Source organism: Mandrillus leucophaeus, unplaced genomic scaffold, assembly GCF_000951045.1.
Source record: "Mandrillus leucophaeus isolate KB7577 unplaced genomic scaffold, Mleu.le_1.0 Scaffold186, whole genome shotgun sequence".
Taxonomy (NCBI): domain Eukaryota; kingdom Metazoa; phylum Chordata; class Mammalia; order Primates; family Cercopithecidae; genus Mandrillus; species Mandrillus leucophaeus.
In genome coordinates this window covers 5,018,685-5,034,885 of record NW_012101876.1, presented here as the reverse complement: position 1 = coordinate 5,034,885, position 16,201 = coordinate 5,018,685, and the positions used below count along the sequence as shown (strand labels likewise).

The window sequence follows — 16,201 nt, the reverse complement described above, 5'->3', positions numbered from 1 at the left end:
AAACTAGCCGGGCGTGGTGGCGGGCGCCTGTAGTCCCAGCTACTCGGGAGGCTGAGGCAGGAGAATGGCGTGAACCCAGGAGGCGGAGCTTGCGGTGAGCTGAGATCGTGCCACTGCACTCCAGCCTGGGTGACAGAGCGAGACTCCATCTCAAAAACAAAAAAAGACGATGAAAAGAGCTCGTGTTTAGGGGTGTAACTGGATAGTGGGGTTCCTAGAGGCATGAAGCAGTTTTCCTTATACCAAAAACTATGCCAATTAAGAAGGGCCCGCAAGCCTAAAGTCGGAAAGAAGTTCCGTGACTATCAATACAAAAGAAAAACTTGATCACTATCATAGGTCCTACACAACTCACTTTACTGAAGCCCAAATGCTTTGTGATTATAAGATGAATAATACCATTTTTTAAGCTTAGGACTTTTTACTTTGACCCCACAAAACAAATACTCTGTGCTGTAAGATGTTGACTATTACCACTTCAGAATCAAAGTTCAGAGAACTTCTATACTTGTGTGTCAGTAATGGACTTTAATGGTTTTTCTTTAGAATTAGCAGCAGCCTCTGTCACCATCCAAAGATCACAACCCATGAAACCATTGAGTTTGTGCTTTGTATCAGAAAGCAGAGGAGAATGAAAAAGCAAACCGCTAACATTGCTTGAGGATCTAGGTAAGAATTTATGGATGTTGATATCTATGTTCTATCTAAAGAACACTTCATAACATTTGCTGTTGATTTAGTGGTGCTGGAAGCAATGACTTGGTGCCCTACAACCAGCATCAATTGAAAATGCTTTCTGTTGTTTTAAACAGGCGATTAATTCTTTAGACTGTCGTCATGGGTATCCGAGGACTAATGAGTTTTGTGGAAGATCACAGTAATGAGTTCTTCACTGATCTGAAGTTGCGGGACACAAAAATTGTCATTGATGGCTATGCTCTTTTCCACCGTCTTTCCTTCAATTCAAACTTGGAGCTCCGGTATGGTGGGGACTATGATTCTTTTGCAGATGTTGTACAAAACTTCTTTGAATCACTGTTTGCTTGTAATATATGCCCATATGTTGTACTAGATGGAGGATGTGACATTTCGGATAAAAAACTTACAACTTTAAAGGACAGAGCTAGAGAGAAGATCCAGATGGCCCATTCCCTTTCTGTTGGTGGGAGTGGGTATGTATGTCCCTTACTCATCCGGGAAGTATTCATACAGGTTTTGATCAAGCTGCAGGTATGTTTTGTCCAGTGCTTTTCAGAAGCAGATCGGGACATTATGACACTTGCTAATCATTGGAATTGCCCTGTGTTATCGTCAGATAGTGACTTTTGCATTTTTGACCTGAAAACTGGGTTTTGCCCATTGAATAGCTTTCAGTGGAGAAATATTAACACTATTAAGGGCACACAAAACTATATCCCTGCCAAATGCTTTTCCCTTGATGCATTCTGCCATCACTTTAGCAATATGAATAAAGCTCTACTACCTCTCTTTGCGGTGCTATGTGGAAATGACCATATTAATCTACCTATCATGGAGACATTCTTAAGTAAAGCACGTCTTCCTCTTGGAGCTACCAGTTCTAAAGGGAGGAGACACCACCGAATCCTGGGACTTCTGAATTGGTTGTCTCATTTTACCAACCCTACTGAAGCACTAGATAATGTTCTGAAATACCTCCCAAAAAAGGATCGAGAAAATGTTAAGGAACTTCTGTGCTGTTCCATGGAAGAATACCAACAGTCCCGGGTGAAGCTGCAGGACTTCTTCCAGTGTGGTACTTATGCCTGTCCAGATGCCTTGAATCTTGGTTTACCAGAATGGGTATTAGTGGCTTTAGCTAAAGGCCAGCTATCACCTTTCATCAGTGATGCTTTGGTCCTAAGACGGACCATTCTTCACACACAGGTGGAAAACATGCAGCAACCAAATGCCCACAGAATATCTCAGCCCATCAGGCAAATCATCTATGGGCTTCTTTTAAATGCCTCACCACATCTGGACAAGACACCCAGGAATGCATTGCCTCCTCAGCCTCTAGCTTTCAGTGAAATGGAAAGGATTAATAAGAATATCAAAACCTCAATCATTGATGCAGTAGAACTGGCCAAGGATCATTCTGACTTAAGCAAATTGACTGAGGTAAGTATTTGTAATACTAATGAAATTTTTGTAAAGTACTTTACAGGTTACAAAGTGCTGTCTTGTATATTAGCTCGCTTACTATAACAAACTGATGAGGTTGAGTGCTATCTTGCCCTCATTTCATAGCTAAGAAATCTAGAAATTGAGTGAACTAGGTAATGTCTTAGCCAGAGAGTGACAGTGCTAGGACTCAAACCCAGCTCTTTTAGCTCTAAATATACCATTTCCACTGTACTTCAGTAGTCTGTGCTATCTTCACAGTTATTACTACTATATTGTTATTACTACTAGGTTAATACTAGCTATCAATAGAATGGGATTATGTGGCTAAAAAGGAAAAAAATTCACAACTGAAAGAAAAAGTATAGACAGTAATGATAGGCATAATATCTCAGACTACATCAGATTTCAAATAAGGTTAGTGCTGATACTAAGGTCTAATTTTTTAACTGTTATTAATGAAGACCTTTTTTAAAATAGGTTTTTGTGGCCGGGCGTGATGGCTCACGCCTGTAATCCCAGTACTTTGGGAGGCCGAGGCAGACGGATCACGAGGTCAGGAGATCGAGACCATCCTGGCTAACAAGGTGAAACCCCTTCTCTACTAAAAGTACAAAAATTAGCCAGGCATGGTGGCAGGCGCCTGTAGTCCCAGCTGCTCGGGAGGCTGAGGCAGGAGAATGGCGTAAACCCGGGAGGCAGAGCTTGCAGTGACCACAGATTGCGCCACTGCACTCGACTCCGTCTTAAAACAAAACAAAAAAAATAGGTTTTTGTGTCATTATGGTTATTTGCCTAGTTTGATACAGAAAACATGACTCAGCCTAACTCAGTGTTGCTTAAACCTGAGTAATAGACCACCTTTTCAAGGAGAAAAAAAATTCTCATGGATCGCGGTGTTGTCTTTTTATATTACATATTTAAAATTACAAATAGATATGAAACGATGCTCATAAAAGAACTAGATTCAGAAATTAAATACAGATAACTTAAAACAAAAAACAATTGCAATGCCCATTAGGGGATTTTCTTAGATCCAATGAAATATTCGGTCTCATAAGACTCATAGACCACACGTGGCACCAGTCTACTCAAGGATGTAGGACAGCAACCACAGCTTCCCAGAGGGTTTGAGTCAGGTTTTCCTTTTCTGTCAGAGTTCTCCCAGCACTGTTATCAGTCTACATCAAAGGTTTACCAACATTGGTGATTTTGTCCCCCAGAGGACATTTGGCAATGCCTGGAGACGTTTTTGTTGTCCCTACCTAGGGAGTAGAAGGGGTAGTGGTTGCTACTGGTATCTAGTGGGGAGAGGCCAAAGATGCTGCTAAGTTATACAATCTATACTTACAGTGCACAGGAAAGTGCCCCATAACAAAGAATCTCTTGCCCAAAACACCAGTAGTGCCATTCCCTGGGCTACACAGCTGACCAGGAACTAGCCTCTTAGCCTCCTCGTCAGTCACATCTCAGACAGGAGGAGATGAATGTCATAGTGTATGAGTGCAAGAGCCTTCTTGGCATGGGGCAGTGAGTCTAAGAGCCTTCTTGGCATTGGCGAGTGACTGTTAAACCCCCAGGGTTTCTTTGGTGGCGGAGTGAAGAAAATGTTTTGGAATTAGTGATGGCTGTACAAGTTTATAAATATACTAAACCAAGGCAAGGTGGCTCATATCTGTAAGCCCAGCACTTTGGGAGGCCAAAGTGGGAGGATCACTTGAGGCCAGTAGTTCAAGACCAGCGCCTGGGCAACACAAGAAGACTCTGTCTCTACAAAAAAAAAACACTAAAAATTAGCCAGGAATGGTGGTACAGCTACTCAAGAAGCTGAGGTTGGAGGATTGTTGAGCCCAGGAGGTCAAGCCTGCAGTGAGCTGTGATTGTGCTCCCTGTTGAGCAAAACCCTGTCTCTAAAAATATATATACACTAAACCCACTGAATTGTATACTTTAAAAGGATGATTTTTATTACATATGAATTATATCTCAGTTAAATAAAGGAGAAAAAAAAGGTTTCACTGGCTTAAAAGCCCCGTTCCCTATAGGATCCAGTCTTTCTTATAATTCATGCCATAAACATAGCTAGCTAGGTCCCTGAGAGGGATATCCTACTTAAGACACTGCACTCAGGGAAACCCCAAGATACGGTGTCCCCACTAGGTATTTATAGTTCATTTATATATAGTTTAAGCTTAGATGCAATTTTATAAGTCATCTTTATAATGCTTGGTAACACAACTGACAACCTACCTTTAGCACATTTCCAGGGGTACAAAACTAGAAAGTGGAGCATAAGTCAAATTCTCAAACAAGGGATTTATTAACACTTTACCCACACCAATAAAATTCAAACTGTAGCTACATTCTTCATGTTTTGCTAAAATTACATTTCTGCTCAAACATAAATGGTGCTGTTGAAGGAGAGTTTTTTTAAAAAAAATTTAATGGCTTTATGAGAAGTAATGTACAGTGAAGTGCACATATTTAAAGTGTGTACTTTAATGAGTTTTGACATGTCTACATCTGTGAAGTCATCCTACAATTAAAATAATGAATGTATCCATAATCCCTAAAGTTTCATCTTGTTCCTTTGCAATTCATGCTTCCTTGAGTATAAACATAGTAAAGTGCACAAATAATTTTTACAGTATGATAAATTTTTGCAAGGTCTATACATCCATGGAAAGAATCATTATGGCCACCCCAGAAGCTTCTCCTAGTTTCTGGTTCCAGTTACTCGCTCTGCAACTCCCTATAATCACTCTCCTGACTGTTTAAGACCACAGAATAGTTTTAACTGAATTTTTACTTTAGAAATGAACTCTTTCATCTGGCTTTTATTCCACATGAGATTCATTTGCATTGCTGTGAGTAGGTGATCATTCATTTCTCGTTGCTGTAACATTATTCTATTTTGGTATATTACTATTATACACTTATGAGCATTTTTTTTCATTATACAGCTTATGAGCATTCGGGTTCTTTCCAATTTTCCATTTCCATGTGTTCATCAGCCATTTGATATTCTGTTATATGAAGTTTCTGTACAGTTTTTTGCTCATTTTTGTTACCATATACGGTACCTTTGTCAAATAACATATTGTGAATAGTCTCTCCCATTGTTTACTCACTCTTTAGTATGTTTTGATGAACAGAAGTTCTTAATATACTCTAATTTAAATTTTTATTATTTGTGGTTACCACTTTTGTGAACTGCTTAAGAAATTGCCTACTCCAGGGTCATGAAAATTTTTTGCTGTTCACGTTTAGCATTTAGATCTATAACTTAGCTAGAATTGGTTTTTTGTGGGTGCGTATGGTGTGAAATAGGGATCAGGACACCTTTTTCCCCCACATGGAAATCCAACTGAATCCATGAGTATAGCAGGCTGCTTATATTCCTTGCTAAGTAGAGATGACTTAGTGTTCTCATCATTTACCTGGATTCAAAATAGAGTGAAATTTTAGTTCACTCTCTGTGCTATGCTATCACCCAGCTTTCTCTTGGCATAAATTAATCAATTCTGAATTTAGCTCAATGCTTAATTGTTCTAATTAGCCCATGAAAATTATAAATGTACCAGATGCTAATGTGATTCCAAACACAAATGCAGGAACAAGTATAGAAACCTTGTGATAGTACCTATTCATTTTGTTTTTTACATCTTGTTGTAATACATTATCTGCTTTGACCAGCTGTTGTTAATAGAAACTGTACAGTCTCTCATTTAATTCCCACAATAACCACATGGGATAGGTTTTCATTTTGGTTATGTTAGTTGCAATGGACAGAGCACCATTCAAGTTAACCAATGGGAGGTTAATCATAAGGAGACACAGAAGTGGATCATTCTTAAGGAGTAAGGCAGCCAAGACCAGTAGACCAGTCTCTCCGGGCATCTCTGCCTCTCAGGACAGCTGCTTCTGCAGGCTTCTACTTTCGCTACCCCTGGGGAAGAGGGAAAGTAGTGGTCACATGGGATAGAACCTAACTTTAAGGGCTGTGAGTTGAATACTTCCCCTTTTGGAAGGGACTGAGGACTGGTGAGTTTGATGAAACATCTTATACAAGTCATTATAATGACCATTTTACAGATAAGTCAGACAGACTGTAGAAAAGGTCTGAAACCTTTCGAACAAGGCCATAGGGTTAGTGCAGGGCACAACATCTCTGAAGTCACAGCCAGACTGCTTTGTTTATGAAAAGTTGTAACTTGGCTCTATAATTCAGTAATTTAAATATTATATATCAGAAAAGAATTGGTGTATTTTCTTAGCTCTACTTAGTGCATTTTAAAAACCAGTTTAAGAGTTTAGTTTCCACTTTACTTTAAATTTAAGTAGTTAAAACTACTTCCAGTAGGGGTGATTGGTTATACTATAAAGCTCTTTGTATATTTCTCATTTTAAAATTTTTATCACAATATTATTAAAAGCAGTATTTAGAAATAATCGTAGTAAAGTTTTCATGCATTAATGACAAAACTATTTTGTCATTTATGATGTGTTTTGTTTCAGGTGAACATCTCTAGTCTCAGCTGTCAACCACTCTTTCTACTAACTAGATGTTACGTGCTAAGAAATCTATCACCATCTCAACTTTCCAGAAAGCAGAAAATCTTTTTCTGGCTGTGTGCGGACACTAGGGATACAACTTTTTTTTTCTTAAAGTTTGATTTTAAAGTCCCCCAGAAGATGCCCTTTTAATATTCCTATGAGTGCATGACCTGTAAGGTCCCTTCTGGTTCTTACAAGTCTTGGTAATTCATTGAGGTAAAATTATTTCAACAAGAACCTCAGTGCTCTTACAGCTGTTTACTTCTGAGCTTTTACTTGAAGTACATTTTAAACCATGAAGTAAAAGTGAGTGTGGTGTGTTACTGCAAGCACAATGCAAGTAGTCCTTAAAATATTCCTGTCTCCCTTGAATATACCTCTAATCTACAAGCAGTCCCCTGGGACAATCCCTGTGTGTCTTTTATGCAAAGACAATAAAGCATTCAACAGGGAAGGGACATGAGACAGGACCCAAACAAATAGAGTATATGCCACAAAGGGTTCCTCTAAGCAACGTTTGTCTTCTGGAGGCAATTAGTAATGGCATCATGTTGAAGGCAAATGCCTGTTGCACAGGCAACAGGTGGGGTTGAGTATAGAGCTTTGTTTCTCAAAGTAGAATAGTTGGGCTGCTAGTTAAAATGTATATTCCTGGGCTCTCTCTCAGGTTAGTCAATCAAAATTTATGGAGTAGGGCCTGAGGACTGAATTTTTAACAAGCTTCCCATGTGACATGTGCACTGAAGATGCTCACCAGCGTATACAAAGAGGATGGAATGACATAAGTAAAGGTTGTGTAGGAGTATGCAGTACACCCATTCAACCAACCGTATTTATAAAGCATCTCATTCATGTTCTAAATGCTGTGAGTGTGGCTGATTTTTTTTTCCCACAAGAAGTTTAACAGCTGACAGCAGTTTCATTAGCATTAAATCTCTTCATGCTATGGTGGAAAAAAAAATAACAGACATTTCCCAAAGTAACTTGCAGGATGCTTGGTGTGTATTTTCAGCTCTCCTTGAGGCGGCGGCAGATGCTTCTGTTAGAAACCCTGAAGGTGAAACAGACCATCCTGGAGCCAATCCCTGCTTCACTGAAGTTGCCCGTTGCTGTCAGTTGCTACTGGTTGCAGCACACTGAGACCAAAACAAAGCTACATCATCTACAATCCTTACTGCTCGCAATGCTAGTGGGACCCTTGACTGCCATAATCAACAGCCCTGGTAGGTAACTGGAAATTACAGGAGTATATTGTTGCATGTTGCTTGCAAACTGTTTGCTCAAGAGTTTACACAAACAAAAAAGTATTCTTGGATTATTTACTCCCATTAATTATATCAGAACTTAGATGTCGAGTCACCAAAATATCATTCATTCATTGGTAAATATTTTTTAACACTTCATGTGCCAGGTTCAGTGCTGGAGGGCTTGAATCTTAAGTATACAGCAGTGAGATGTGTTGGGATACTGCCAACTCCCATCTCTGGTGGCACCTACTGCTTTAACTTGTGAAGTATGACAGTGTATTTTGCCAGCTGCATTTGTATTCCATGTTCCCTATCCAATTATTCGCACAGCAGCAATGTCATCACAAGAAACTTGCCCAGAAGTGAAACTTCTAAATACCTACAGCCACTGCATTCTTGCTTATACGCCTTTTTATTCCTTTTTCTCTGCTGTCAGTTTCAATTAGTATGTAAGTAGTGATGACATAGTAATTTGTCTTTTTTTTTTTTTTGAGATGGAGTCTCACTCTGTTGCCTAGGCTGGAGTGCAGTGGCACAATCCTGGCTCACTGCAACCTCTGCCGCCTGGGTTCAAGCGATTCTCCTGCCTCAGCCTCCCGAGTAGCTGGGATTACAGGAGCCTGCCACCACACCCAGCTATTTTTGTATTTTTAGTAGTGACAGGGTTTCACCATCTTGGTCAGGCTGGTCTTGAACTCCTGATCTTGTGATACACCTGCCTGAGCCTCCCAAAGTGCTGGGATTACAGGCATGAGCCACCGCGCCCAGCCAGTAGTATCTCTTAAATACACCGAGACAAGTTTATCTGCGTATAATACAAGGTGAAGTAAATGCTGAAACATTGGGACACTTTAATACTCTAGTGGAATATCCTCTTTAAAGATTATGAATGCTCTACCACTGTATAAATATGTATAATTATACTCTAGAATAGTACTATCTAATATGGTGGCTACTAGCCAGACGTGGCCAAAGTTAAATTCCATTTAAATTAAAAATTGAGGTTTTCAGTCACGCTAGCCACACTTCAAGTGTCAGGTAGTCACATATGGCCATAGACTAGCTTACTGTATTGGACAGCACTGCAGAAAGTTCTATTAGATAGTGCTACTCCAGTTTACTATTTTATAAGTTAGATAAAAGAATGGAACAGTATGGACTCCTGTTTCCCAAGTATTAAGGTTCAAGCTTGCCAGCTGTCAGAGGGACTATTGTTATACGACAGCCAACTTAAAACAAATCAGTGAAGGCCCACTGCTGCTTTATGAACACAGATTTAGGGTACTTCCTCTGACTGAATAATAAATACACTGTAAGAAAGCTCTCAGAGCACAAGCCTATTAAGTTTTTACCTGAGTCCAACAGAAGGGGCATGTCAAGGGTCTGTTTCTTTTCTTTTAGGAAACGTGGACCCTTTCCCCAGGCAGGCTCAGTGCCTTGCTGCTCGCTAGTTGGTAAAAGGTGGGCCTCCTTTTTATTATTTTCAAATTGGTGCAGATGTTAATTTTGTGTACCCCTGCCCAAACAAATCTGTAGAAACCTACAGCTAAACACAAGCAACATTCCTTATTTCCTAGGATTGTTGCTTCTTGCCCCTTATCCTACTATGAAAAGAAGCTGATTATTTGCCAAATTCTCCAAGTCATACTTTAGCTTCCTCCCATATAACACAGAGGTCAAAATGTGTTTTGAACACACAGGTTGTTTCTTTAACACAAATGTACCACAGCATGGGAGTTTCGGTGAAAGAGAACAGTAAAGAGAATAATATTTAATAGTCATTTGTATTTTTCATAGACACAGATTTAGGGTTTAGAGAATTCAAATGCAGACATGTTTATAGTCAGGTAGTAGACCAGTGGAAGAGATCTTATTTCAGGGAAAAAGTAAATTCTGATGGGTTGAATAAAGTTAGGTCATCATTAAAAAAACAGTTCAATATCAGTATTTCAATTTATACAGCAAGGCATTTATGAAGCCAGAAGAGAAAAACATCTTAGTTTTTTTCAATGCATTGTTTTCTGTATGGAATTTGTAGTATATGTGGGGAAATGAAAAGCTGTTACAGTGCTTTTGAAATACTGCCCTTGGGTTGTTTCTTTATTTAGGTAAGGAAGAGCTGCAGGAAGATGGTGCTAAGATGTTGTATGCAGAGTTCCAAAGAGTGAAGGTGCAGACACGGCTGGGCACAAGACTGGACTTAGACACAGCTCACATCTTCTGTCAGTGGCAATCCTGTCTCCAGATGGGGATGTATCTCAACCAGCTGTTGTCCACTCCTCTCCCAGAGCCAGACCTAACTCGGTAAGCACCATGGGAAACTTTAGTTCAGATGGAAGCACACAAAAGTAAATACAGTACTTTCACTTATATTTAAAGCAACAAAGTTACTTAAAAAAAAAAACAACAAAAAAAAAACAAAACCTAATCTTACTGTAATTGATTTTGAGTCACTGTTACAGCTGAAGAGCTGGAAACAGGAAAAATATTAAATTTACATATTCTCAAAGAATGTTTCCATGATTCAATTCAGTTTTAAAACATCAGTTCCTTTAAGTAAAACATTAATATGTGGGAGAGGGGAAGTAACTGTTGGTAGGATATAACTTTCTCCTTTCCTCTTGGTCTTTAAATGTCACTTCGTAGAGTCTTTTTCTGATAACCCACCCTAGTGAGACATACTGTCTATCCTCATTCACTCTAGTCCTGTTACTCTGTATTTTTTTTAACTGCATTCCTTACCACCTGGCATATAGCTTACTCATTCATTCAAATATTAAATGCCTACCCTGTGCTAGGGTGTAGGGACAAAAACAGAATCTCTGCTCTAATGGAGTTTTCATTCTAAGTGAGATGATGAGTAGATGCCCAAGTGAACTTAACATAGGATGTTTGCTTTACCAGGCAAGAAAGACAATAAGGGAGTTGAGCCTATGTGCCACAGAGTAATTATAATGTTTGTCTGTGGAGTTTAAGCTGGGTATCATAAAAAGAAATGACAGCAGCAGTAGGGTGTGGAGCAGTGAAAACAGTGATAGGATCAGTGGATTGGACATCTTGGTAATTGACCATCCAGGAGGTACTTGAGGGAGAGATGAAGATAAAAAGGAGATAGATTATGTTTTGTTTGTCTCTCCACTCAGATGTAAACTCTATGGGTAGAGGGGCTTGTCTATTTAATTTGCTGTTGCAGCCCCAGTGCCTTCAATACTTTGAATGAGGATATATGGAGGCATACAAAATATGGTGGGACTTTATATATTTCAAGGTAAAAAGCCTCCTGGCAGTAAACAGTGTTGTTAATGTATCTCTGGGCCTTATATCTGAGCTAACACAAATAAGACTAATTGGCCTTTGACCCATGGATTCTTTATTTCTTTTGTTTAATAATTTAAGGTCATTCTTGACTGGATCCTCTTTAGTTACCACAAATCCTTTTAAAACAAAACAGGAAACACAAAACCAAACAGTTCTCTTAATCATGATTTAAAGAGCAGGACTGTTCTTGAATCTCAGCATAACCAAGGCTTTTTACATAGAGATTTTACACTGATTAAATGATGGTTCTACATGGATTGCTAAGGTACCAGTTCATCAGTTTTGTCCATAACTAATAAACTTGTGGATTCCAATTAATATCATCTTCTATTTGTGAAGGTTTTAGTCCCAGTGAATGACCTTGCAGATGATGCCAATAAATTTTCTCATATTCTAACAAACCACCTATTTGGTTTATCAGGGTCATTTTAAATTGCTTTTCTTTAAAATTAAAGTGTTAAAGACACCTCCTCAGCCTTGGGACTAACTGCAGAACGAACTAAGCATGCATCATGTAATTTGTTGATGAAAAGTTTTTAAGTATCACCAGCAAAGAATCTTTGTCATACCAGCTCAGTTCCTTCCTTCAAAGAACAGATTATTCTTAAGTAATTTCAATAATATTATAGAGCAATAAGAGCTCTCATTATTTAGATGCATTTGTTGAAGCTATGTCAATGATGGTTATCCTGTTGCACTGAATTAGTTCTTTAACAACATACTGTTTTCTCCCTTTGAACAGACTGTACAGTGGAAGCCTGGTGCACGGGCTATGCCAACAACTGCTAGCATCGACCTCTGTAGAAAGTCTCCTGAGCATGTGTCCTGAGGCTAAGCAACTTTATGAACATCTATTCAATGCCACAAGGTCATATGCCCCCATTGAAATATTCCTACCAAAAGGTAAATCAAATTCGAAAAAAAAAAGGCAGAAGAAACAGAATACCAGCTGTTCTAAGAACAGAGGGAGAACCACTGCACACACCAAGTGTTGGTACAAGGGAAACAACCGGTTTGGGTTGTTAATGGTTGAAAACTTAGAGGAACATAGTGAAGCCTCCGACCTTGAATAAAACTCAGTTTGCATCAAACTAGATGTATTTAATATAATCCTTACTTAAAATTATTCTGTTACCTCCCTTGAAACAATTAACTTTTTCTTTAGGACTAACCTGTTAGGGGATAAACATCACAGCAATCTGAATTCCAAGTTATTTTGTATTTTGCTTTTAATAAATACAACCTGATTTAAGAAACTTTTGTATTTCTAAATATGTTTGAAACCATGTTTATACTTCTCATGTTCCATTTCAGCAAGTTAACGGTAATATATGCTATACGCTTTAAATTGCAGCAATTTAGCCAGCTACATTCTCAGAAAGAGTAGAAGTCCCACTCAATTATTGCCTTTAAGTAGCAGCTGGTTATCATTTCAAAAATTTTTGAAAACAGTTTCCTCTCTGTACTTTAGTATGAAGTCTGGGCAATGAAAGGTAGAGAAGTGAGGATGCCAGACAGAAAACTGTCTCTACTAAAAGTAAGTACTTAAGTCAATGAGACCATGACAGGATTGAAGAGCACTTTAGGTACACTCCAGGTTTTAAAGCAGAAGTTGAAACTAATGGCCCCAGCCAAATAAGAAACAGCATCCTGAGCTGTTAGACCTAGAGGAGGAGGAAACAGTGAGAAGTGAAAATATCAGAGATATATGCAGCAACACCAGACTCTATGCCCTCTTTATACTATAGATTTTGACCCATTAATGAGATGTGAAAGTAATGAGTCACACCCATTATTTTTTAATGAAAAAATTAGAATGGAAAATATCAGATATACATATCATGTATTAGGTCATTGTGTAAAATGTATTCCTTACTGTGGACTGTAGTGAAAAAGTTTAAAAGGTACTGCTCTGGAAAATACTGCCAAATAGAGGCTGCTAAAATTAGAAATACCTGAAGAGTTATGAAGGTGCAAGCCAGTTCCAAATAAGAACTTGAAAATTAAGAGAACCAAGTAGAATAAATGCATTGGGCAAGATCCGAAAATATATTCAACCTTCATTTTACTTGTATTCATACAAATTGTGTTCTTCCTTCTGTACTCTCCCACTGGTATATTCCATCAGGAATAGCCCTAAAGGTAGCTTTAAAGCTGCCATTTTGAGCAGGCCTATGTACAGTTCCTAATATCTGATAAACGATTTTCTTTACTTTCCTAGAAGTACCATACTCTTAGAGGAATAAGCCCAGCATCAGCCAGGGTCAAACACACACCTGCCAAGTGTTGACTGGGTTTCTCCATTTACAGAAGACACAATACATCATTTGCTCCTAGAATATTCAAACCTAACAATTACTTTGTTAAATAAGAGTTCTTGAAATAAGGAAATTTTTATTATTTTCAGAGGATTACATGGGAGTTCTTCAGTAAGGTTATTTTTATAATCTTACTAACAGCCATCTCCAAAGAGATGGTTATTCCCAGAAGAATCAAGAAAAGAGCAGTCAAGTACATCTATTTTTGAAAAGAAATGTTACTGGAAAATAATGTATCTAATGGGGACTATAAACATGTCAGACCCGTGCTGGGTGGGTGGCTCACGCCTGTAATCCCAGCACTTTGGAAAGCCAAGGCAGGCAGACTATTTGAGGTCAGGAGTTCAAGACCAGCCTGGCCAACATGGTGAAACCCCATCTCTACTAAAAATACAAAAATTAGCCGGACATCATGGTAGGCACCTGTAGTCCCAGCTACTCAGGAGGCTGAGGTGGGAGAGTTGCTTGAACCTGGGAGACAGAGGCTGCAGTGAACCGAGATAGCGCCACTGTACTCAAGCCTGGGTGACAGAGCAAGACTCCGTCTCAAAAAACAAAACAAAACAAAAGAAAAACACACACATATAAGACCTTTGTTATACCAAATCCTCCCTACCTTGATTCCTGCAGTTTGAGGCTAATCTGGAGATTATATTAATATAACTGTCCCATTTCCTGGGTTGTCATCAACACTGCTTCTTAAAACCACTGAATTACCTCTATCATGTTTTTCTTTGATTAAAAGTGTCCTCCTCCAGCAGAAGTAATAAGTCAAGCTCCTTTCTCTAACCATTTCAGGACCATTCCACTGAAAATTATCCAGCCTTGCAGTAAAGGAGTGAAAGTCTAGTAATGTCCCTTTAAGTATACTACCCTGGTGTATATCTTCTCCTAAATATATTAGATGAGAAGTCACAGGCACTTCACAGGAGTATATAAGGTGGTTCACCGAAGAATGATGACATAGCACCTGAACCCCCTGCAGAAGACATTCTTGTTTAAGCTGCTTGGGAGACAACACACAATGAAATGACAAGAGATTATTTTATTAGGTTGGTGCAAAAGCAACTGTGGTTTTTACCATTATATAAAGTATTGTCTGTCAGATGCAAAATGGCAAAGTGCAGACTGAATACTACAATAAGGAAACAGCAGTCACCAGGATGAGAGGTTAAATCACAGGAAGATTCTCATGCCTGGCTTTTGACCTGGCTTTAAAGAATAGGAATTTTAAAATTCAGATCAGATATACATTAGGAACACCTGTGTAGAAGCAGAATGTTATACATCCCATATTCCCTTTCCAAAATCCAGTTTCCTGTGTTTGCAATCAAGTGATTAGGTCCTGCTCTTTCTAATTGAGTTCTAACAAATGAAATCTTATCTTAGGCTTTGGAAATTGTCTTCAGTTAGCAGCTCAAGTAACAAAAGGAACTCTGGGCAGCTAAGATGAATAAATTTTAGAGATAAAGCTGCAGAGACAGGAAAACTTTTACTATAACCTAATCATGTTCTGTATTTAGTGCTGATAAAATTATATGTGAAGTCTATTTTGTACAAGCACTTTTTGAGACACCTGGACCTTGAAAGTTTAATATACATCCTGTAAATATAATCACAGGTCTTTCATGCTATTTGATCATGCGGAAAGAATTCAAATTAACCTTTTAGCATCTGAATTTGAATTTCAGAAGATAAAGACCATAGCTAAAAAGCCCTTGGAATTCTCTTTTTCTCCTTTGTGCACAAAAGGAAATAAATCAATGACTATGCCTCAGTTGTCCCACCTGCAAAGGATTTTAACAGTCCAAATTATTGTGTAAAAGATAAAATAACATGTATTTTTAAGTTACTTAACACAGTGCCTCATACTAAAAATGTGTTATTAAGTGATGGCCATTGTTATATCCCCAATGAAAAGCCAGGGCAAAGCAAGGAATGTGGGAAGAAGTGAGTGTTAAGCAGTACAAAGATTAAGACAACGTTTGAGACCAGAATTGCCATAGGTTTAAAAGCAGAATTTTGCAGAGGCAAAGGAGATCAACACTATCAAATATGGTGAAGAAGAGACACGGGCAGGAATGTGAGAATATTATAGCAACTCCAGCAGTAGCCACACTGGAAAGGGTAGAAAACTACCAAGAGAATTTCAATGGGCAGCCAAGCTCAAACTTAGAAAATAATGACAAAAGACTAGAAGGAATTATCCCCATGTGAGTACCTGTCCCCCTTTAGCCCTTTTTCCTATTTTCAGAGTTTTCTGTAGTGTTTTTAAAGCTCAATTTGAAAGAGCCCTTGGCATGTTTAAAGATAGGAAAAGGTGGCCAGGCGCAGTGGCTCACACCTGTAATCCCAGCACTTTGGGAGGCCGAGGTGGGTGGGTAACGAGGTCAGGAGGTCGAGACCATCCTGGCTAACACAGTGAAACCCCATCTCTACTAAAAATACAAAAACAAAATTAGCCGGCGTGGTGGCAGGCACCTGTAGTCCCAGCTACTCGGGAGGCTGAGGCAGGAGAATGGCGTGAACCCAGGAGGCAGAGCTTGCAGTGAGCAGAGATCGCGCCACTGCACTCCAGCCTGGGCGACAGAGCGAGACTCCGTCTCAAAAAAAAAAAAA

At 38.9% G+C, this 16,201-nt stretch overlaps 2 protein-coding genes across 6 annotated transcripts in view; one reads left to right on the top strand and one right to left on the bottom strand.

The window, feature by feature from the left end:
* Nucleotides 1-12,519, top strand: part of ASTE1 (asteroid homolog 1 (Drosophila)) — a 40,982-nt gene extending 28,463 nt beyond the window's left edge. The window contains exons 3-8 of the mRNA XM_011977970.1: nucleotides 547-669; nucleotides 813-2,139; nucleotides 7,712-7,922; nucleotides 9,348-9,407; nucleotides 10,055-10,250; nucleotides 12,007-12,519. Coding sequence (XP_011833360.1) covers nucleotides 838-2,139; nucleotides 7,712-7,922; nucleotides 9,348-9,397 — 1,563 coding nt within the window. The 5' untranslated portion in view covers nucleotides 547-669; nucleotides 813-837 and the 3' untranslated portion in view covers nucleotides 9,398-9,407; nucleotides 10,055-10,250; nucleotides 12,007-12,519. The remainder of the gene's footprint in view (nucleotides 1-546; nucleotides 670-812; nucleotides 2,140-7,711; nucleotides 7,923-9,347; nucleotides 9,408-10,054; nucleotides 10,251-12,006) is intronic.
* Nucleotides 9,684-16,201, bottom strand: part of ATP2C1 (ATPase, Ca++ transporting, type 2C, member 1) — a 158,435-nt gene continuing 151,917 nt past the window's right edge. For all 5 annotated transcript variants that reach the window (XM_011977971.1, XM_011977972.1, XM_011977974.1 and 2 more), the window contains one exon: nucleotides 9,684-10,242. In XM_011977971.1, coding sequence (XP_011833361.1) covers nucleotides 10,147-10,242 — 96 coding nt within the window. In that variant the 3' untranslated portion in view covers nucleotides 9,684-10,146. The remainder of the gene's footprint in view (nucleotides 10,243-16,201) is intronic.